The sequence below is a fragment of the Terrapene carolina genome, unplaced genomic scaffold (assembly GCF_002925995.2).
Source record: "Terrapene carolina triunguis isolate 2854851 unplaced genomic scaffold, T_m_triunguis-2.0 Scaffold558, whole genome shotgun sequence".
Lineage (NCBI taxonomy): Eukaryota > Metazoa > Chordata > Testudines > Emydidae > Terrapene > Terrapene triunguis.
In genome coordinates this window covers 11,554,891-11,578,888 of record NW_020664909.1, presented here as the reverse complement: position 1 = coordinate 11,578,888, position 23,998 = coordinate 11,554,891, and the positions used below count along the sequence as shown (strand labels likewise).

The 23,998-nt window shown below is 38.0% G+C and overlaps 1 protein-coding gene across 2 annotated transcripts in view; it reads right to left on the bottom strand.

The window, feature by feature from the left end:
- EPHA6 (EPH receptor A6) overlaps positions 1-3,011 on the bottom strand; it is an 858,706-nt gene extending 855,695 nt beyond the window's left edge. For both annotated transcript variants that reach the window (XM_026659017.1, XM_026659018.1), the window contains exon 1: positions 2,909-3,011. In XM_026659017.1, the coding sequence (XP_026514802.1) occupies positions 2,909-3,011 (103 nt within the window). The remainder of the gene's footprint in view (positions 1-2,908) is intronic.
- Between the last annotated feature and the right edge of the window lie 20,987 nt (positions 3,012-23,998).

The following is a 23,998-nucleotide window of genomic DNA, read 5'->3' as shown; positions in this document are numbered from 1 at the left end:
GATTTTCCATTCAATTCCACTTTGAGTTAATGCAATATTTCTCAGTTTTCACTCTGTTTTGAGAAAGTCTCCATTAAAACTAAACTTCATTGGATAACATTTTATTAAGCAGATGCTCTTATGTGTGCATTTTGGATTTAGGGCCTATTTTAGTCATTTTCAATTCATTATTAATATCAGATTGAGGAGGATTTTTTAACTGTGTGATTTTTATAATATAATCATGATGCTCAAAAATGACCTCTTAGAGTACTGAAAGTTTTCACAAATGAAGTGTAAAAGGAGAAATTATGAAACTGTTAGGAAATCCCAGAGTACTGTACTCAGCAAATAACTGGATATCCCAACATTGTTCATGACAGTTATTAGCAAGACATATTCTTTCTTTGAATAAATCTATTGAAAGGCATATAAAAAACTTTCAAAAATTATTTTTTAAAAAGTAACTAATCCTGGAGGAACTCTCTTTTGGAATAATTTGCTTTACTTAACTTTTTCTTCATAATTTTTGACCCAAAATTAAACTATTCTTAAAGATTATTGCCAACTTAATTACCCCATACACATCAATTAGTAGATATTAATCTAATTTAAATTATTTCCTACAAAAATCTTTATTCTTAGTCCAAGTAATCAGGCTTTTCATTTTTCAAAATGACTACATACTTTGCTTTATTAACTATATTTATATTTGTGTGCCTGGATAGGCCTTGTAATATAGTAGACTTTAGTACGCACTAGCAAGAAGGTGAGCTAAAAAACTAACAATATTGTGCTGCCATGGAAGATTTGTGTTTTCTATGCAAAAAAATATGTACTCAATGGTTTTGGTAAGGTTAGAAATTATAAAAATCACAATAACTGAACTTTTAAAAAGTTTATTATAGAAGAGTTAAAGGGTCATTATCAACTTAATCTCTAGTAATTTTACAAACGTGTATTAAGTATAGTTTCAGATACTATACCTGCCCCTGATTCCTCATGCAAATTTTTGCGTTTTTATGATCACATTTTCCTGTGTCTAAAAATGTTATTTTCTCTTTCTTGTGATAAAAATCCATTAAAAATTTATTGTACTGAGGAAATATGAAATTGATTATATAAGTGCTATCAAATGCATGATTTAAAAAAAAATTCCTTTCCTCTAATCTTTTCCTACTGTGGCAATCTTAGGTATTCCTTATAATGATAATGGTTAAAAATATTTCAGATAAACATTTTAGGATGTGTCCCTTTAAAACTGTCCTTCAACTACTTGATTTTACGCCTACACTAAAATTACATCACATGAAGTTGAGTCATGCCAAAATATCCAAAACAGTTAAGGATTAAATAGATCACACATGTCCTCCAATATTTTGGCAGGAAAAAAAGTACATTAAGGACGCAGTTAAGGAAATACTCTGTTCTACTCAGATGTTGGATGGCATGCAATATAGTATGTTTCACCTTCAGCTATGTTTGTTTCCTTTTAATTTCTTTGACAAAATCTTAATGTTCCTTGAATACACAGTATATTGTCTATGGATCTTTTTAAATAGAGTGATTACTGTGTAGAGTCATTTTTGGTACAGAGACTACATTTTAGCATGAACTACACTGTAGCCAAGGGGGTAAAATATATTGTGTCAAGTGATACATAAGTGCCGTGTACCTGTGATAATATATTAAATGAGCATTTTGGGCAACCAAGAATTGCCACATGTGCAAAATAAGGTTTAAAATGTCATCTTGAGATCTTTCTATGATTTCTTAATAAAGGGAGCAGTCATCTCATTTTAGATGCTGTGAGCTTCCAACATTCTTTGCTGAATGTGCTTCTTGAGTTAAATAAGAGGAAAGCACATCTTATAATTCAAATTTTAAATAAAAATATGCTACCATTCTGTGCCAACTTTCAGCCTAGATCAAGTTCTACTGTACAGTTATGTACCTATGAAAACAGACATTGATATAGAAAGCCCGATATGATCGTAATTACATCAGGACTAAGATTCCTTTCTACACTACATGCTCTGATATTGCTATCATAGGGCAAAAAAGTCCCCTTAATACCACACCAATTTCATTCAGGATGGCACACTTTTCTAGTCATTGTATTTTAGGATTCAGTCTTATCCCTTTTGAAATCCAAGGGAGTTTTTTTGTGGACTTCATGGGGTATATGATTGGTCTCTTACTGCAAAAGAAAACAGTTCTAATCTTCAACCTCCCCCCGCCCCCCACCTCCCAAACACACACTATATGCTTCCTTTCCAGAAATACTAAGTTTTAAAGAGTCATCTACTTGCCTTTGAGGGAGTTACCTGCCAAATCATTCATAGAGAACAAACGAAAAAGACAGGTATTTCTGCTTCCTATTATCTGTACCAGAAACAATCACCCACCCAAGAGAAATCCCTTCAGAGAAGACACAGGTTGTATTTTACAGAAATGGGCAGAATATTTAATCTATTTGCCACCTGTATCCATAGAGCTCACTTGAGCCAAAAGAATAGTATGTAGGTAACATGTGAACTTAAAAAGCTGAGGTCTTCACAAGTTTCATTGAGGTTTTTAATCAGTACCACATTTCCTGCTCACTGAGAGCATTTCCTCTGAGAGCACTGGACCAGCCACTGTCGTGGGGCTGCGGAATCCCCCTGAACTTGTTCCTCTTCTTGGTGCTCTAGAATTCGAACATTGCCCATCAGTCCCCGAAGTGGGGCAGCCAATTCGCCCTCTTAGAAGAGGGAGAGCAAAGTACCCCCAGCCGTGCAGGATAAGCATATTGCTCCCGTCATTGCCATGGCTACTGCCAGCTCCCCAGCACCCGACTGCCACAGCCAGGTGCCTAGAGATAAGAAAAGTTGATCTGAGCAAAGCCACACAGAGTGACGCCTTCCCACCCCGCCGCGCCTCTCTTTACCTTGGTTGCCGGAGACTGGCTTGCAGCCCGCCGGGCACGCCGTCAGCAAAGGGAAGAACAGGCCAAATTTCCAGAGCAAACCTCTCGCTTCACAACCCCCCATGGCTGGTGCCTGCGCCCCCTGGTCCTTGCCCCGAGAAGGCGGGGCGGGCTTCAGGTCCTCTTCCTCCTCCAGGCCAGTGGGAAACGCTGCTGCCCCCAACGCCGGAGGGCAGGGTCCAGTCAGCCAGGTGCCTCTGATAGGGCTGCCGCCAGGTGCTGCAGAGGCTGGAGTAATTGCATCCGCTGGTGGGGTCCCGGGGCGGGAGGCGGCGGCCGAGGGAGGCGTAGCCACAGCGGCCAGAGGGCTGGAGCTGCCGTCCTGGCTGGGGGGCCGGGGCACTGGAGCGCAGCCGCTGGCGGGAGCCGGGCGAGCTCCGGGAACTTTGCCTAGGGGCGTGGGAGCTCGCTGCCCTCCCGCCCGGGCTGCCGCCGCCAGCCCCGTCAGCCCCGCAGCAGCTTCGGCACCAGCCCCCACAGCGGCGGCAGCCTCCTGCTCCGGAGCATCCCCATCCCGCCTCCGCACCACCCGGCCCCCCCACGAGAGCCGACGCCGAGGCGGTTCAGCCGCCCCCCCTCCCCCAGCCAGGAGGGAGCTCCAGCCCTCGGGCCCCCGGCAGAGGCGGGAGGACGCTGAAGACAGCTGGACAGCTCCCCGAGCCGCCTCACACCTCGGCAAAACTTGCAGCGCGCCGGAGCCCCGGCGCCTGCCCCCCGGGCGGTCTCCTTCTGTGCCGGGGCGCGAGCAGGAATGCGGCGGCTCTCTCCCGGGCTGCCTTGCCTTCAGGTCGGCTGCAGCCTTGGGTGCTGCCGCCGCTCCTCTCTGCCGCCTCTGGAGCGATCACCCCTCATTAGCGCCCGCGGGATGGCTCCGAGCTGGCGTCGGACGTGCAGAGCCGGGGGGTCTCCCCGTCCCCGGGCAGGCGGACATTGCAAGCAGCGGGCATTGCTCCCTGCAGAACACCCTCCCCCCCAAAAGAAATGGATCGCAATAATGCGGCTGGTCCTAAATGTGGGCAGAGTGTGGCAGGTGGAGGGGGGGAGGTGAAAAGCAAGGAAGAGCTCGGACTCTCGCTGGCCCCTCCTCAGCTGCTCTCCTGAGAAGAGGTGATACTGAGTGCGTGTGTGTGTGTATGCAGCAAGCGGCGAAGAGCGTTCCTAGCCTGGAAGCTGCTAGCAGCCCGCAGGTCATATGCAGCCTGTTCAGCACTAGAGGGGGTTAGTTGACAAGACAAAAATCCCTCTACTTTGCTGGGGGGTTGTGGCTAAACATTAAAATATCTTAAGAGGAGAGATGCACTTATACTAAACTTAACTCATTTTTAAAGGCGTACTAGTCAACCTTGCAGCGTATTGTGCAATTTGGTTGTTCTCTTTAACTGCCTCGCTCTTTTCTTAGAGAATTTGTCTTCCTTAGAACAATTTGTTCCCATTTTCATTAGAATAATAAGGGCCAAAGAACTAATGGGAAGAAAGAGTGTGTGCGTATATATATATATCTGGGAGAGGAGGAATAACTTTACATAAGGGTACTTTTACTAATGAATATGGAACAAAAGAAAAGGAATCTATTGTCAGCTGGACAACAATTTACCAACTATGATGTTATCAAGCATTTTAGGAAAACTATGCTTAGTATTTACTAGTTATAATGCCTTTTAAAGAAAAAAAGTGGCTCAGTTCACACAATACATCCCAGCTAGAAATATTTTTGGCATGTAGGTCTGAAGAAAAACGAATTGTATATTCTTTCTAATTCAGTTAGCTACTCGTGTGTGTATCCTCCCCACAGCAACAAAAAAGGATGCTACTTTCTGTCCTTTGTAGAAATATGAAGCATAAGTAATTTTGGGGAATGGATATATATATTGATCAGATCAACATGGTCCACCTCAGAGGTTAATACAGTATATCCCTATGAATGACAAGAGGCATTACCTTAACTTTTGTTTTGAGGTGGATTCAATATTTTAACTACTGCGCTTAAAAATAACCCTTTTATATAGGGGGTCACTCACCCCTGTTATTTGTTTTGCCATTAATTCATGGTAGGCCCTGTTTAAGGGAAATATTGGAGTTCCTGAATGTGTAGAGCTAGAGAAAAAAAATAAAAATACAGGGGTCCATATTTTCAAATCTGGGAGCCTAACATTAGGTGCCCAAACCCATATTTATACACTAAATAAAATTAATCTAATTTTCAAAGGTGCTGAGCAACTTCCAATCCCATTTAGGTCAACGGGGAGGTCAGGTAGAGGTGCACCACACTGCAGAAAATCCAGCAATTTTTACTTAGATACCTAAATTTGATTAAGAATATAAAGCATTTCATGGAAACATGACTGTTTTGTAATACAGGAATTTAAAATACTGACAAGAATTAAATTTAGAATCTGTTATCTTACTAAGGTTTTCTTTAAAATAGCTATTTAAAGTAATTTTTCTTATACTAAAATACAGCAACACTTTTGCGATACATATTGACCTTAAACTAAGTTAATCCTTCACATGTCATTAGTTTTGGTAACAACCTATTATAAAGTTACTTTCCTGTGCAAGGGAAAGTTAATTGGAGTTTACAAAAACATTTTCTCAACAATTGGGTAAATATTAGTGTCTTGCTCTAGTTTCATTTTGGAAGCATGAGGAGAAAGTTAGATTCTGTTTTTAGAAATTCATCTGCCATATGGAAGGCACAGTTAAAGTACCTTTACAATTACATCATTAATTTTTTTTTAAGGAAACTGTAATGAAACAAAGAAATAGTAGTATTGAAAAAATTTTTAGTTCTATTCTTTCAGGAGAATTCAGATCTCTCAGATTTCAAATGCATATTTGCTTTTGTTCTTGTTTCAACAAGATGCCTTACCGCCAAATTATCACAGGAAGCACTTAATTCCCCAAAAAATAAATAGGTGCCTCCAGATTAAGGTGTGTCATTTAATCTCGTTCCTATCCATGAGAATTGTCTGTTAGTGGCCAATTAAAACACATTTAAAAAAATTGTAATACCGTGGCCAATTAAAATATATTTTAAAATTATAAAGCAGCAATACAAATATTGTGATTAAGGTGGGCTTCCATCCCTCACATTTATGGTTACTATATGCAGATTTTGGCTGTGTAAATTAGATTTTTCTCAAACAGCATTACCTGCACACCACATATGTATATATATGAAAATAAAATACACACTGTTGTATGCCTTCCTCAGAGGTGGCTGTATGACTTAAAAGGAAGTTGCTTACTGCACATCAACTATCCTTAGTTGTGAAGAATAAATCCAAATTAGATTAAAAACACTAAAAAATTCTGGTTTACAACCTCTTTATTTTTAAATGTCATGTCAGGCTGTAGTTAAATAATGACAATATCACTGCAAAATCTTTGTATGTTTTCTTAAACATGTAAAGTGCAATCTGACCTCCAGGTAACCTTGAATTCCACAAGCTACAGGGAACAGTTATGTAAGAGAACAGCGAAAAGGGGTAACACTTTATCTTAAGTGTCTATTAACTAATGCCTAGCTAGATGCTGAATTTCTGCAAAACTACTATGAAGGCAAACCTAACGTTCATAGAAATGCTAGACGAAATTTCCTATTGCCATAAATTTCAAGTGCAGTCTTAATCAGATGCTTTGTTTTATTTAAACACAAACACACCAAGCATAAAAGAATAAGGAAATATAAACAAACACTCTAGGCATAAATATACAGGGTCCCTATAATTTGCCTCGTCAGAAATCTCTGACCAGTAACTCAGCAACTATCTTAAATAATGTGCATCATTTTCACTATTTTTAGTCCAATTTGTTTGGAACAGGTGGAACATTAAACTTTAAAAAACAGCAATAAAGCAAGAGAGGGGGGATAGAACTTTGGAGCCACCTCAAAACTGAAACAAAGATTCCTAATGAGTATATTCTTATAGAATCAAGGAAGTTGTACCCCTTTAAGCCAGCGCTGAATGTGGCCATCACTTCAACAGAAAAAAATGCTGTTTGATTTTTTTCTGTATTTTTTGAATGTGATATACTCTGCAAAACTGATTTTTTCCCCTGTTTGGTGTACTGCAAAAACAAACATTTAACTAAGATAGAATCAAATTAAATTTCATAGATAATATAATAAAAGGTAAACAGACTTAGCCTTTTCTTTAGTAAAAAAAAAAAAATCTATAGAATGTATCTTACATTTTGTTCATGACAATAAAGTGTATTGTGAATTAACAGATATAGTTACAATATTTTACAGTATGTAAAAATATATGGAGTAAACAGAACTTGTTAAAAATAAAATAAAATCTTGACTAAAAAGTTGGTGGCTTGAGGATAGATCTACTCTAGTCATTAAATGCAATTGTCTTTGGGGAGTTGATGGGATTTAGCATTGTTTAAAATATTGTCATATTTGAGCCAAAAGTTTGAATAATTATCCATGATTAAAAAACAGACTAATGTAGTAAAATAATTAATCTGGAGTATATAAACTCAACAAAATAATTGAAATATGGCTTTAAATCTAATATATTGTTTCCATAAAATTGTCTGTGCTATTAGCATTCTTAATTAGTTAAGTAAACCGTTGATTTGTTAGTTCCATCAACAACAATTTTACAGAATAGGTCACATGTTCAAGATTCTAAAATTACACTTTTCCATACAAATGAATTTTACGTGAGTTCTGTTGTTGTATAGAATTGTTGCTGAAGTGAGCAGTGCTGTTAGTTTAACACAGCCCTTACCTTTTAGCAAATTTAATAGTAAACTTTTATTAATACAGGACAAATAGTTTTCCTCTATTACTGCCATACTCTGACTCTCTTTGACAGTGCAAAATATTGCTGCTGTATGTGTAAAAATGTAATCAGCAAAGCAAGTGTTTCTTTTGTTCAGTACTTGCAGTTTTAGTAGTTTTCTAAGTTCACAAAAACCTAAAAGTCAGAAAAGAAAAAAAATATTTTCGGCCATATCATCTAATATATTGATGATACATAAAGGTGAAAAAAAAACCCACATTTTCCAAAGAAGACAACTTGATAAATCAAGATAAGATTTTTTTTGAGTGATCTACTACAAAAGTAGATAAAAATACTAAGCTTGGACAGAATAATGTTTAAATTCTGACATTGCAAAATGTTAGCTGTAAAGAATGTTTAACCTTTCACTAATTCAAAATAGCAGGAAAATAAAGACTACAATTCATAGTTTACTATGTTACAGAAGAAAGTGGAGTAGGAAACAATTACCGTGTATACAGTTACAAGGAAAGTTGTTTGCTGAAAGTCATGTTTGCTAATTATTTAAGATATGTAGCTAGATTACTTATTTTATTACAGTTGACTTGTATATATCATGGACTTATTTTGATCACACTAATTCTAATGCTATGCACTATGTAAGAATATGTAATTTCATTAAGTGACAATGAGCCAATTATATTGAACAATTTTGGGGGCAATTATTGGTAAAATGTGAGGTATGGTAATGTAACAACATCTTGTTACAGGGACACTGTGTAGCTTGGAGTTGCCCCCAAATTATTTTTATAGTAACTACTGAGTCACCAGGGTTAAGTAGGATATTATATTTTTTTCCCACTTTACACATAGCATAAAATGTTATGTTAATTGGGTTACTGGAGAGTGTGCATGCGGACTGTATTTCTATATTGTTATGCTATTTTATAAAATTTTGACCCTGTAGTGTTTTAACTCTAGAAATCAGTCTTGAAAACCATGTACCTTTTAATATGGCAATGTATACAAATAGCATAATTTGTTCAACATGTTTCTCACCTGCACTTTTCTCAGATATTATCTAGTCATCAGGATTTAGAGGTAAGCCAAAGGATACATGCCAAAGATACATGCTAGAGAGACAAGGTGCGTGAGGTAATATCTTTTATTAGACCATCTTCTTTGTAACCTTGAAAGCTTGTCTTTCACCAACAGAAGTTGGTCCAGTAAAAGATATTACCTCACCTACCTTGTCTCTCTAATAGCCTGGGAACAGCACAGGTACAACAACACTGCATACAACAAGGGTACATGCTGCATGAATGAATAATAGCATTGCCTGCCTGTAACGGGGTGCGACTCACTACTGCAGCGCTGCCTGCTGGCCATCTTGGGAATTAGCTCAGGGATTGCTAGTACACCCTTCTTAGATGGTGTCTCGCCCGTCATCTTATATGTCTCCACCTCCAGGACCTGCGTCGCTCCCTGGACTGCATCATCCTCTTCTGGATACAGCCCTCTGGCGGTGTTCCAGTCGGTCCTTTCCCCCGTTCCGGGGGACCGACAGTCCTTAGTCCAACCACTTGCCTCTGTGGCAAACTGCAGTCCCGATTCTAGTTGCTCATCTCAATGGCAAACTGCAATCCATTCACCAGCCACTCCCCTCAGTGGCAAGTGGGGGGCAGGAGAACCTGGGCCTGCCGGCTACTCCAGGTCCCAACACAGGCACCCTATAGCTGGCAGCCACGTACTGCCCCTCCTCCAACTCTGCCATCTCCTTCCCTGGGCCACTTCCCCGCAGCTCCAGCACCTTCTCCTGATTGGCTGGCACTATAAGCTTTTTCCTCTTTATTGGCTGCCTCCCACGCAACCTCTCCAGGGCTGCTTTAACCACTTATTTACCCCCTTACATACAACCCCTTACATACCAGTGAGGGACAGCTGCCCCATCACACTGCCCTAGAGTGATATATAAAGACTGATAAGGCTGCATGGTTAAGTGTATTTTGAGAAGGGATTTGAAGGAAGGCAGTGGAAGCTTGCTTCATTGGGATAAGGGGTATTTCAGGCACAGTGGGCAATATGGAATGAGTCAAAGATGTGGCTAGAAGAAGGAAATAAGGGAGTATTTAGACAAAAGGGTGAAAATCTTAGCACTCTGAAGTCAGTGGGGCCATATGTTGGTGGAATGAGAGCAGGGAATTGTAAAAGGAGATCAGAGATATACATTGGAGCATAGTTGGGAAGAGCCTTTAGAAGTGAAATGTAAGAGTGAGCCACTGTATGTGCTGATGAAATTTCACAGAGGGAGGTGAGGCCTATGTTTAAAAGGGCCTGGTCCAACTCTCATTAGAGTCAATGAGAAGACTCCAACTGATGTATTTGCAAATGGAATTGGGCCCCAAATTCTTTAAGTACAAAGAACTCAAAGTTGTGTGTTGCGGGGGGGGAGGGGGGCTGCGGTGGAAAGGGTCAAGACAGGGGAAGACAATGAAATAAACTGTCCAGATATCAGAGAGTGAGTCAAATTGCACTCAGCTTACTCAAATAGCCCCACTGATTTCAGTGACAATTTGAGTAAACCAAGGTGTCCCTCAGGGAAGAATTTGGACTCTTGTTAATTTCCAGTGAACTGGTATACTAGCATATAGGCTTGGATTTAAATTTTACTGAGTATATTGCTTTGTACCTTCTTTTATAAGAATGTTTCAATCTAATATTTACAATTTAGATAATTATTAAATGTACTGAAATATTTACTTCAAGTATTTTTAGATTTATTAAGTTTATTTATGGAAATATACCCACAATTGGATTTATAATATAATAACAATACAACATTTTCAAACTTAGATCCCTTACTTTAGGGACCCAAATCCGATAATGTTGATTAAAATGCTCATTGCATAATAATTCCAAATGGTATATTTACACAAATAAATTCAGAATTTTTTGATGTTCACATTTGAAAGGTTTGGGCTTTTTTCTCCCCTATAGAAAAAGGTAAGAACTTTGGGGAAAACCGAATCCCCCCACCAAAACAACAGTACTTACAAGAAAAGTATAAAATATTGAAAACAAAAATTGAAATGAGATAAATTATCTGTGTAACCTTGTAAACAGTGACAATTTCTGATTTTTGCTCTCAGAATGTTGTTAGCTTGGGACAAATGGAAGCTGTCTGTTTCAAATATTCTACTTGAGTTTTACAATACCTTAGGAAAAAATGGGGAAACTTCCTGTGCTTTGTTAATATATATTGCTCTGAAATCAAACCCTGTGGCTACTTACTGTTTGTCTTGAACTAATACTATATCTGTTTAAAGATTTGAATCTTCCTGATTGGTTTTTCTTTCAGTACTGCTGCCTTGTAGAAGAAAATGAGAAAACACTGAGGTTGTAAACTGTGGCACAGTACAAATAACAAGAAATGCAAACAACCAGACTTATTATAAAGACATCTTTTTGCCCTTATCCAACTAAAGCTTAATGCTGAAATTGCTTCAGGCACAGGATCAGACATGTTTATCATTACCACAGATGAACATTCTGTTTGAACAATAACACTACCTCTATTCATGCCTATATTATCTTACTAGCTGGTGTGATGTGATGTTTATGATTCTAAAACACCATGTTGAACTGGTCCACAGTAAGAGAAAGTAATTGTTCCCAATTGTGGCAGGGTGGCTGATACAATCTCTTTTGCTACTACTTTAAATAAAAGGCCACATTCTGCCATTTTGTAGTTATATGCAAGAATCCTTGTGATAGGGTGTACCAGGCCTTTGTGGACCAATGCTGGAGACCCCGCTGCTTTGCTACCCCACCCCAGGAAGTGGCAAAGGTGGGTCTGCCAATCCTATATATAGAGGCTACACTGGAGCAGCCATCTTGAAAGCTAGATAGACCTTATCCTCCATTGGGTAAGAAGGGCTAGTGACAGCCAATCTGAGCCAAGCAAGCTCAGATAAAAGGAACTGCAGGGCCTTAGCGGGTCAGGTCCAGGCTGGGACCAGAAGAGTAAAGAAAGGTGTGCCTCTCTGGCTTGGAGATATTGACTCGAGAGAGGGCTGGAGATAAAAGGAGCCAGGTTGGAGGAGTCCTAGGGAAATAGTGGTGATGTATTGGAGTAAGCAGTATGTGGCTGCTGTGTACAGGGTTCCTGGGTTAGAATTTGGAGCAGTGGGTGGGCCCAGATTCTCCCACTGGCCATAGGTAAAGTGGTGTAAACTCCAAAAGATGACAGGCTTTATTTTGGAGCCTGAACAAAGGACTGAATTTAAAAGGCCTGGAGTTGGGACTGAAAACCCTAGCAAGAGCAAATAGATGGCTTAGTTATTGGACTCTAACACCCCGGAATGGGTTCATTTGGACCTTGTGACTTGGCCAGAAGGCCAAGCTACTGAAGACCTGCCAAGGGTTGGTCAACCACCTACTGGGGGCACCAGGGGTGAGAAAAGGACTGTGGTACTGCACCCAGCTGCTTGGAGTGCTCAGGAGGTCCCCCTTTACAGTCCTTCCCTGCTGCACAAACAAAAATCAGTCTCAATCACTCACTCAGTCCTATACCCCACACAAAATACTTAGCTAAATTAAGGTTGCAAAGGTGTTAACATGTAATCAAATCTTTTTAAGTCTCCATTTTAGAACATAAAACCCCATTAAGTATGAAAAAATGTGAAAATTTACAGCTATGGTATCCAATCAATTCCCCAAAACAATGTAATAAGTGACTGTTCACTAATCCATATTTTCTGCATTGTCACTTCAGCACTCAACTGCACCTGAAGTCACAATGAGCTCTGGATGCTCAGGACAAAGGCAATGCGACTGTGCTCATGCTTCCAGGGCACTCTGAGTTCAAAGTCAGGGACAGGAGGTCCTAATTTATTAAATCCTGGCTTTGCCACTAATTCACTGTATGCCATCAGATAAGTCCCTTTGCCTCACTTTCCTGAAGGGGATAATACTCTGGTCTCACTGTTGAAATAAATTCATATATTTTTGTGAGGCATTTAGAGACTACAGTGCTGAATGCCGTAGAAAAGACAATGAGGAAATGATTGTGGTGTTATAGCCGCATTGGTCCCAGGATATACCGGAGAGACAAAGTGGGTGAGGTAATATCTTTTATTGGACCAGCTCTTGTTGGTGAGAGAGACAGGCTTTCGAGCTTACACACAGCTGATCTTCAGGTCCTGAAAAGCTCTATGTAAGCTCGAAAGCTTGTCTTTCTCACCAAAAGAAGCTGGTCCAATAAAATATATTAGCTCACCCTCCTTGTAGCATGAGGAAATGAATTCTGTAGTCAGTGTAGGCTCTGGGTGACATGTAGTAAATAAGGCAGGGGCAGCCAACTGAACGAGGTTAAAACATTGAACATACCTCTTTCCCTGAGCACTATCCATGCCATGCACTGAATGAGGCAGTGGTCCTGTGAAAAAATTATATGTGATTATGTAATTAAAGACTATTATGAAGCATGTGTACCAGGGATCATATTAATGTTTCACAGTGTCAAATGTGGGTAGTTTAAAAAAAGTTTTGAGTGCTTGATTTATAAAACTTATAATCTAGTTTTTTAGATATTTTATTTGTACACACACATAATATGTGACAAGATTTAGAAATGTGCTGTACTTTCCATGTAAATATATGCACATACATATAGAACAGGAATTTATTCATTTACATATATATGACATTTAATATATTTGCATATATATGAAAATTGCTATTTCCAAATGTTTACATACATGTATGGGTGTTGATATATTTTTTAACTTAGTGCATGGACACTCACTATTGAATTAGTCATGTTTTTAAATGTACATTGTAATTGCTCTTGCATACTCACACACCCCATCTAAAAGATTTAAAAGGATATATAAAAGTAACTCCTATAAAATTTGTCTGCACGAGGCATACAGAGTTTTATATGTACTTGATAACAGGTATCAACATTTCTTTCAGTTTCCAAGAGATCTACAAAAAACAGTGAAGTCACTACTCATGGAAACAAAAGATAAGACCATCCTAATGTTTGCAGATAAATACCTTTTAAATAGAGCCTGAGAAAAAACTATAGAACAAAAAAAAATCCTAATGTTTAAGTTCTACCTCTTAAAATTATATATCTAAATACCTTATCAAGAAATATACTCAAAATTTGCAAATAATCTATTTTATGGTAGGTTGTGGCATGCCAGATTTCAGGTTTGTTTGATTTATCAAGTTACAGGAATGGGTCTGAAAATTGTCTTTATAATAGGAGTCTTGCTTCAACCTTAACTATGGAGGAGAAGTCATACATCTTTTCATAGTATGCTCCTGCTAAAGTCTCATTAGGAAATCATGACATGTTGGGTAAGACCTGTGAGCCAAATAACCTAAGAAACCTATAAAATTATTATTATTTTTTTTTCATTCTGGTACTGCCGGGCAAGATTTACCCTAGAACCTGTCACTACACAGAAAAAAGCTCCCATTGCCAGTTTCCCTAATGAAAAGAAGAAAAGATGACTTTCTGAAGTCATAGTTTTAAAATGGAAGGCAATCCAACCTGGGAGATCTACATCAGTTCCAAAGAAGAAATAGGAAAAGATTCAGACTTCCTACAGCCAAAAGTCCATACCAAAAAGAATAGGGTTTCCCATAGCAAGGAGGAAGTTAGTGAGGGTACTCATCTAGGGACATTCCTTGAACTCTTTTGTTGCAGTTACTGCCCCATGTTAGGGAATTTGATCCATTTTCCTTCTCTGTGCTTACCAGTATTTCCCTTGGAACTTCTGCTTGACAGTTATCAATAGGTCTGGCAATTAGATTTTTTGCAGCCAGAGTTTCAGCTGGTGGCCTCTCTCTCTCTAATCCCTGCTCTGTTTGCAGGGTTTATCTAACAATGTGGAGCAGGACTTTAACAACCTGCGTGCTAGATGCATGGTTGGCTCCATTCACCAGGGTTTAATTCCCTATAATACAGTTATAGAGCTATTAGAAACCCCCTAGTCCTGCATTGATTGGAGACACACAGCTCCCACACAAGTTTAGGGGAGCTGTAGATGTATAAGGAATGTTTTTCTCTTTTTATATGCTTCAATGAACAAGTCTCAGTGAATGTTTTTCTCTGTCCTTATTGTCTCCCAGTGCTGGGAATCAGATTGTGCCCAGTGGAGTGTTTGGTTCCTTAAATTACCTCATTTGGAACAACTTCATTCCCAATGTTCTTCCTGCTAAATGCTTTCAAAGTCATTTTATTTCTAATTATTCATCATATAGTATAATGAGTATAATTTATAATACCCTCCAAATAAATTCTAAATAGTTAAACTCATGTGAATACACCCATCCTCAACCTAATGGAATAGAGTAAATCTGGTAAATGTATCAGGTGGAAGTAAACACGGTAATCGTGCTTTTATTCGATTGCTGATGTAATGGAAAAAATGGAATAACAAAAAAAAATAATAGTGGACATATCAGAGAATTTAACTATGAGTAGATTGACAGAATTCCAGTGTATTAAAACAAAATATAGCATCAAATACAATGTAAAGTGCAATATTATTTCTTAGTTCTTGTTCTTCATTGACTCAAAAAACCTGAACTAGAATATCTCATAAATAAATGCTGGAGATGACATGTAGTAAACACTATTTAATACATATAGAAATAGAAATTCCAGGTGGAAATTTTCAACTGATCTCAGTTGCCAAGTGTTTTGGGAACAGAACAAATCTAATTGAAGTACTGCTCTTCGGGCCACTGGTCCATACATTAGAAACTAAGGGCATGTCTATACTGGCATCTTTCTGCGCAACAAGTTATACCACTTTTATTAAAGCACTGGAATTAAACTGCTGTTGTATGTCCACACTGTGCTCCTTGTGTCGGTGGAGTGCATCCACATTAGCAGCTCTTTCAACAGCAAAGACAGCAGTACATTGTGGTCGCTATCCCACTGTGCAATTGGCCTCAGGGTGCTTTGGGAAGGGTTTGCAATGCCTCCAGGGGAAGGCACAGTGTCACTAGATGCAGGTTTCCCAATCCCATTTTTCCAAGGGCATTCTACTACAATGCCAGCTGCTTTTCAACTGAAGGGGAGAGGGATGAGTGTGTGTATGGAGGGAGAGAGGAGAGACAGTGTGTTTTGGGGGGACAGAGAGTGTGTCAGCATGCTGTCTTGTCAGACAGTGGCAGGAAGCAACTAGTCCTGAGGCACGGGGATGGGGAAACCCCGACATCAGCCCCTGCCTCCCTCCCTGGGCTCTCTGCACAGCAATCTCTCTCTCACATACACACACGCCTGCTTCTGTGTTCAACAGCACGAGCATTCCACATTAATGTTTTGCTTTGTGTCCCGGAGCAGATCAGCACAGCACACAAGGGCTGTCAGAAATGGAGCTTTGAAAGGGGAGAGGCGCATGTCTCCAGGGTAGCCGAGTTCAAAACAATGAGCAGACCGGTCACTTGAGGGATTATGGGACACTTCCGGAGGCCAATTGATTGCTTTCTGCACTATAATGTGTTTACACTGCCAATAGAGCGCTGGCCCCTCTGCGCTGTAAGGCTTACGACTCTCCTCGAAATGGGTTTTTTGCAACGCTGCAACTGAGGAGTTTTTGTGCACTAAGTGGCTTGGCAGTGTGTATAACTAGGGAGTTACACCACAGAAAGCTGCTTTACTCCACAGAAACTTGCCAGTATAGACAAGGCCTAATAAAGCACTTTAAGGATTCTGGTAGGGATTACTGGAATTTCCACTACTGTCTTTTGATGAAATAGTTTATACTTTTGAAAAAAATATTCAGAATGTATTATTAATGGTATAGTAGTGTTTAAATTATATACATTTGAGGATAATGGAGGAGAAGACCTTGTATGGATGACCCCAGATATCCTCCCTCACTAAAGGTTTAGAAAATACCTGCCATTTTTTTTTTTTTTTTTTTACAATCTGATCCGATCCCTGTCAGAGACAAGGAAGACCATCCAAACCATTATTGCTGAAAAGTGTTTGTGTGTGCATATATTATAAATAATATTGTGTCAATCTGCCTTTATATCTGCCACCAGAGCATTTATTAATATACCGCTTGTTTCTTTTATCAGAAAGAGTGCTATCAGGGACTGGATATTTGGTTAAAAACATATATGTAATGGTTAAAGGGTATTGGCATAGTACTTTCTATCTGTTTTCTACTCTAATGATAAATGCTCGGGAGCTTGAAACTGAAATTGCCTCCACTATCCATTACAAGCACACACTGATTTGTGTATTTATGGAGCTGCTCATGAGTTCAGGGTGGCTGGCATTCATATTTATTTTCAGAAAAATAGCCAATGGGGCAATCATGATCATACTATCAATTCTAGCTACTGCATTAACAGACTTGTTCATGACTTCTAACACATCTATGTCAATCACATTGAAAAGATTCACTCTGTTGTGGATAGTTTCACTGCGGACAAAACATAGGGAGACAATGCTTTGGATTCATGTCTAGTTATTGGAGAAATCTCAGAGCAATGCTTGATGTTACACTGAGCTACAGTGCAGTGGCTTTGCACAATCAGTAAGGTTAGAGGAAGTAAAGGCAGTGTGTCGACCCATTTTATTATATCTTTAACTTTGCAAGTTTAAGCATGACCCTCAGAGTTTAATCTTTAACATGATGTTTAGAGATTTAGGTCATGAAACGCCTAACAATCAGGAACAAGCCCCTAAATGAGTTATGGTTAAATTTTAAAAGTTTTGGAAGTTCAGTTTAGAATAGCTTTGGAAAATGTGAATGCTTATTCAAATTCCCAGTTTATTCAGATAATTGTCCGCTTCTTTTGTCCCAGCCTGTTTAATTTTAATTAAACAAGGTATATAGTAGTCAAGTGAAGACAGAGCAGGGAAGAAGAATGAGAAATAAAGGGGAGGGTCATGATAAAGAGAAAAATATAAGGGAAAAGAATTTAATAAAATTTAAATTGTATCATATGAGATAGGTCAGTTTAGAACAAATTCCAGTTTGACATGTGGTTCTGGTTAGATCCTGGAAGCACTCAGTCAGATATGGGTACTCAGACAGATATAGAGTAACTATTAATGGAATGATGTCAGCTTGGAGGGAGGTCTCAAGTGAGGTTCCACAGGGATCTGTTCTGGGTCCGGTGTTGTTTAACATCTTTATTAATGGATGTAGGAATAGAGAGCATACTGAACACATTTGCAGATGACACAAAAGCTGGGAGGGAGGGTTGCCAACATTTTGGAGGATAGAGCTAAAATTCAGAGGGATCTTGATAAATTAGAGAACTGGGCTACAGACCACAAAATGAAACTCAACAAAGACAAATGTAACGTGCTACACTTAGGGAAGATAAAACAAATGCTCCAATACAGAATGGGGGATAACTGGCTTGGCAGCAGCACTGCTGAGAAGGGTCTGGGAGTTGTGGTAGATCACAATCGCAAGTCAGCAATGCGATGCTGTTACAAAAAAAGCAAATGCAATTTTAGGCTGCATTAACAGATGCATAACATGCAAGTCACAGGAGGTGATAATACTGCTCTACTCAGCGCTGGTTAATCCTCAGCTGGAGAACCGTGTCCAATTTTGGTTACCAATCTATAGAAAGGATGTACAGAAACTGGAAAAAAAAATTCAGAGATGAGTAACAAAGATGATCAAAGGGATCGGATGCAAGGCTGAAGGAACTGGGTCTGTTTAGTTTGGAAAATAGGAGATTAAGGGGGAACATGATAGTGGTTTTCAAATACTTAAAAGGCTGCCATAAAAAGATGGAGAAAAGCTGTTCTCTAGTGCCACAGATGGCAGGACAAGGGGCAATGGGTTCAAACTACAGAATAGCAGATTTAGATTATATCTCAGGGAAAAAATTCCTAATTGTAGGAACAGTAGGACAATGGAACAGACTGCCTAGGGAGGTTGAGGAAGCTCTTTCACTGGAGGTTTCAAGCAGAGGCTGGATAGCAATCTGTCTTGGATGGTTTAGAAACAACAAATTCTGCATCTTGGCAGGGGTTAGACTAGATGACCTTTGTGGTCCCTTCTAACGCTATGATTGTCAGGACAGGAGACATTTGACATGGGTTTAATCAGGCCACAACTTTATTATTAGATGTCTGGGACTACCCGTCAGATAAAAGTGTACAGAGCAGGTACTCATGCCAGGGGGAAAAAACACAACACAGGTGAGCAGAGACAGGAGAGAGAAAGTATGGAGAGAGGAAGACAGAAAGTCAATAGAAGGTATGCAGGGGAAACAATAAGAAGCACTTGTTTTAAGCTTTCCCTGAATTGATTATGTTTTGTATGATGTCCCACACTAGACCAGGGGTGGGGGAGGAGAAAAGAGAGAGAGTGAGTGAGTGTGTGTGTTTAGGAAAATCATTCATCGTACCTCATTCATTGTACCTTATTCATCTTGAACACTACCGCTCACTCCTGCAATAATTAGTCATTTAATAAAACAAGAGGGTGGTACTGTGATTCACCCACATATAGATTCTTTTTCTTCTTGATTCTTATGAATGCTAGTGTACCATATCATATACAGCAAAATCACAAAACACTCAAGCAAAATGATCACATGTAAATCGTCATAGTTTGTAGTGAATATAGGCAAGTAAAAGATACTATTGTACATTGAACAAGATGCTGTGATGGCTCTGCAAATGCTGGGGAACATTATTATGCCTATTGGTGTTATTGAAAATCATGACAAATCAATATTTTTGGTTGCTTTAGCTCACTCTGATTTGGTTCTTATATCATTATTATTTATATTACTCTAGTGTTTAAAGCCCCAAAACAAGATTGAGACCCCATTGTGCTAGGCGCTGTACAAACAATGAGACTGTGCCTTTCCCAAAGGATTTACAATCTAATATAATAGAACTTTGGTGAAGATGAAGCATTGAAGAAGAATTTGAAATAAAGATGAGTGGACTGATAGGAGAAAAATATGAAGGAAAGAGGCTTTCTTAAATTTAATCATGTGACAAAGTCAGCACTGAGAAAATATAACTAAAATTAAAGCATCTACAATGTAGTCATCATGTTTCACTGAAATACTGAACTTGGACTTTTAATTTCAGCAATTAAGGTTTGGCTTTCTATGATAGTTATTTGAATTGAAAGAGTGCTTATAACTTGTGTCTGAGTGCTATGTCTTATCCCAGCTTTAGTCTTGTGTAATAATTTTGTCCATAGTTTGGACATATTTATCCACAGATATAATCACTATGTTGTGGCAAAAACACGCCAGCTTCTCAAAATATATTTCCAAATAAACTTACTTCTATTTATAAAGCGATTGGATAAAATTTTCAGAAGTGCCTGCATGCCTTAGGAGCTGATGTCTCATGGAAACTCATTAAGTGAGGCTTCTGAAGGTTTGTCTACACTTCGAGCTGAATGTGTAATTATCGGTGTGAGGAGACATATCCATGTTAGCCCTCATTGAGCTAGCTTGCTAAAAATAGAGCATAGCCATAGTGGCAGGAGGGTCTAGCCACCCTGAGTATGCCTCTAGCATCTCAGATAGGTAGATACTTTGGGGCAACTACCCCTCCCAGCGTGGCAGCTACACTCTATTTTTAGCATGCTAGTTTGATCAAAGCTAATGTGAGAATATCTCCCTGTGCAGGGAATCACAACTGCAGCTCTGATGTAGATATACCCTGATTGCCTAGGTCTCTTTTGAAGATGGGTTACAGGTGCTTTTGAAAGTTTTAGCCATTATCATATTGAAGGCAAATATTATGCAGAACTTATCATTTTTTAAGTGGCAAGTTTTTTTTTTTTTTTTCAATTGACTAAGGATTTGGAATGCCTGTTTTTGGGCACCCAAAACTTAAAGGGCTCTGTTTTTCTGAAACACTGAGCGCCCACTTTCTCACAGTCAGGCCTCTTTCAGATACCTTGAGCTGGACACCCAAAAACTAATGCACAACAAATCACTAGCTGGTTGAAAATCTTTTCCCAAAGCATTTAGAATTCCATCAGGTTTAATGTTAAGTGACAAAGAAAAAGGTGATGCCTTAGTGCAGGGGTGGGCAAGCTATGGCCCGCAGGCCGGATCTGGCCCCTCAGGGCTTTGGATCCGGCCTGCGGGATTACCACCCCTGCCTTAGTGTTATGATTATCTTCTCACTACTTTGTACTGTCTTCTAGCTTCTTTGCCATTTACTTTCCAAATGCAAATACTTTTCAGTGTTTTATAGTAAGAGGCCATCGGGTGGTAAGCATGTGGGCTCTTTAAGTTATGATTTATTTTTAAAAAGACACGTCAGTGTTGTCTCTTCAGGCTGAATGCCCAGTGATTCCATTAATGACAATTTCTTTATTAAAATAGATTTCTACTCTAAATACGTTTGGAACATACATGAACACAAAAACTCATTGAGCTGTTGCAGGGAATAGCAAATGAATTAAAAAGTGTTTGTTATTCTATAAAAAATAGATATTTGATATTCCTTTGATGAATGAATTCTAAGTACTATATATGGAACTAATCAGTGAGAAAATGAAACCAAGCTTGTATGGCTACCTATTGCACATAGGATGCCACTAGAGGGACTTGTACAGCCAGAAGTATCTTGCATGAGATTCTGAAAGAACCTTGGAGAAATTAATAAATAATGAAAACATTTATGAGTCATATCTACATTTTTATTTTTAAATCTAATGTAAAGAAAAAAAGGACTGTTTGCTATCTGTTTATCCATGCTCAGCGTCTTCCCAATAACATCTAACTTTCTTGTGCATCCTTTTGATCCTAAAAAATATTGCACCAAGCACCTGCTGACAATACTGTGTATATTATTGCAGTTAACTCTGGAATTTGATATGTTTTTCTAATTTTTCTTTAAATACCTTTTTAAAACAATTGTATTCCACTGGGCTTTACTCCACTTTACAGTCAGCTGCATAATTAAAAATATCCACTTGTATCTGTGGAAGGAGGAGGAGGACAATGAGCAGCGAAAAAATGTGTAGTTTGCACACAGTATAGATGAAAAATATTCCATGGGGGAATGGGTTGAAGAATTTTCAAATGAACTATGAGAAAACATCATTTTGAGAGTGATGTTTATCTGACAGACATTTAGCTACATGGCATTGAGTGAACAGTTAATATGTAATTCCCTTTAATTACAATATGAGCACATTGTGAATGGTAGCAAACAATGTTTTTTGCAATTGAAAATTTTACTATTCATCTTTATTTAATTCGTTGAAATATATAATGTCAATACAAATAGAAAACCATTTTACATCATGAGTAGAACTGCGTGAGTTTTTTCAGATGAATAGTTTATTTATGGAAAAAGGCAGCTTTGGGTTAGTTAAATATTAGCAAATTCAGGTCAAAATTTAATAAACAATTTCAGTCAAAAAAGGGATTTTTTGTAAAAGTCAGTGCTTTTGGTTTGATATTTTGAAATTTAACTTTTTGACTTCATTTCAAAACAATGTTTTTTTTTTAAAAAACCTAGATGTATTTAAAAACAAACAATCCTCCCTTCCCCTGAAAAACTAAATAAAATGAAAAAACTGAAAAAAGTTTTCATTAGACTCTAAACAATTTTTTTTTCCTGTGGGTTTTTTTTTTTTGTTTAGCTAACAAACAAACAAACAAACAATTATTCACTTAGCTCTAATCATGAGTAAATAAAAAAAAAAGCAAGCTATTAAGTCCTCTGCTGAAATATTTAAAATGACAGTTACAATGGCTTAATGGTTTGGGAACACACGTGATTTATAGTAACATAAAGGAAATAAATGAATATACTGCAGTATACCTATACTTCTATTTAACACATTTCAAATTTTTAAAAGGACATGATCAAGTCAAATTTGACCTGTAATTCAGATTTTATAAAAATAAGTTTTTACAAAAGCCAAGATCACTAGTAATATTTGTGATTTTTAAACATAACCAGTATTTACAATCTAAATATTGCAGCCCTGTGCTACCTGAAAATAAAATTGGCTAGATAATGAAACTGACAAGACAATTCATTGTCCAGGGCAGGAGAAATGCAAGAGCTAACAGCATAAATCTCTAAATTATTTTAATATAAGGTATATTTTCAATATTAATAAGGATTTTTTTTAAAATGGGGAAATTCTGTGCTGAAATAGAAACCCTGACTTCAAAGTTGCATGTGGTGTAACACAGCAGAATCTGGCTTCTAAGTTTTAACCTGACAGTGTCCCTACAAATATTATAGAATATTTTTCTTTGAGATAAAGTGACAATTATATAAACTTTTGAACTCAGACTTGAGCAGTCTATTATGGGCTAAAACTTGATGTTCAAATACTATCACCAGAAAAAGAATTCAAGTTAGAGTTAATGTTACATAGCAAGAACAATTCAGTTTTATGGTATTTTTATCATGTCTTTTTAAAATGTTTAATTGATATTTTAACTTTGCAACCTAAATAGTAGTGTGCTGATAAATGGACAAGATTTGGTGTGGGGAAATAAAAAATTATATTGGGACAAAGAAGAGAAAAGACTCTTTGAATAACCAAAAGAGGGGAAAGGCTAAGCTTTTCAACAAGACCTTTTAAAGTATGCTAAAATATAATCGGTTAACATACAAATATTCTTAAATTAATATTCCTGGGCAACAGAATTTACCAATAAACCTTCAAATCTCTAAATTTCCTTCTGACAACTTCAGTACTTTTAGTTCTTCATACAACAATGTTTTAGCAGAATTGTTTTCAAGTGACTTTTAAATAACAGGGTTGAGCAGAAAGTGAGAAACGCAGCAGTACCTATGGGTAAATAGATGAAATAATTCTTGCTATGACCCTGCATTGCTGTCTGTTTTAGGTAATACATGAGCTTCCCTCACCTCCCAATGTTTCCAGTTCGATTACTTCTCCACATTTTTGATATAACTGTTATTCAATAATGATGTAAAATAAATCATTGAAGAAGCAAGGCATGAAGACATGAATGGAATTTGGAGAGTGATGGATCTTTTAAGGAATAAATCCAACATGAGGACAAACTAGTACATCATTCGTTTCCCACTTAGTTTTCAAATAGTCCAAAAAAAAAGTCTAATGTTGTAGTATTTATTATTATTCATTATTTTAAAATTTACAGTGAAAATGGTATTTTCTTTGATTATAAGTACATAAAGTTTTAAAGGTTTCAGTTTAAATTTGTATATTCTTTACTTTATGCTTTAAGGACCTGCTCCTGCAAACATATAGGGTAACATTTTCCTAAGTGACCAAATAATTTAGTCCTATTTTCAAAAGTGACGAGG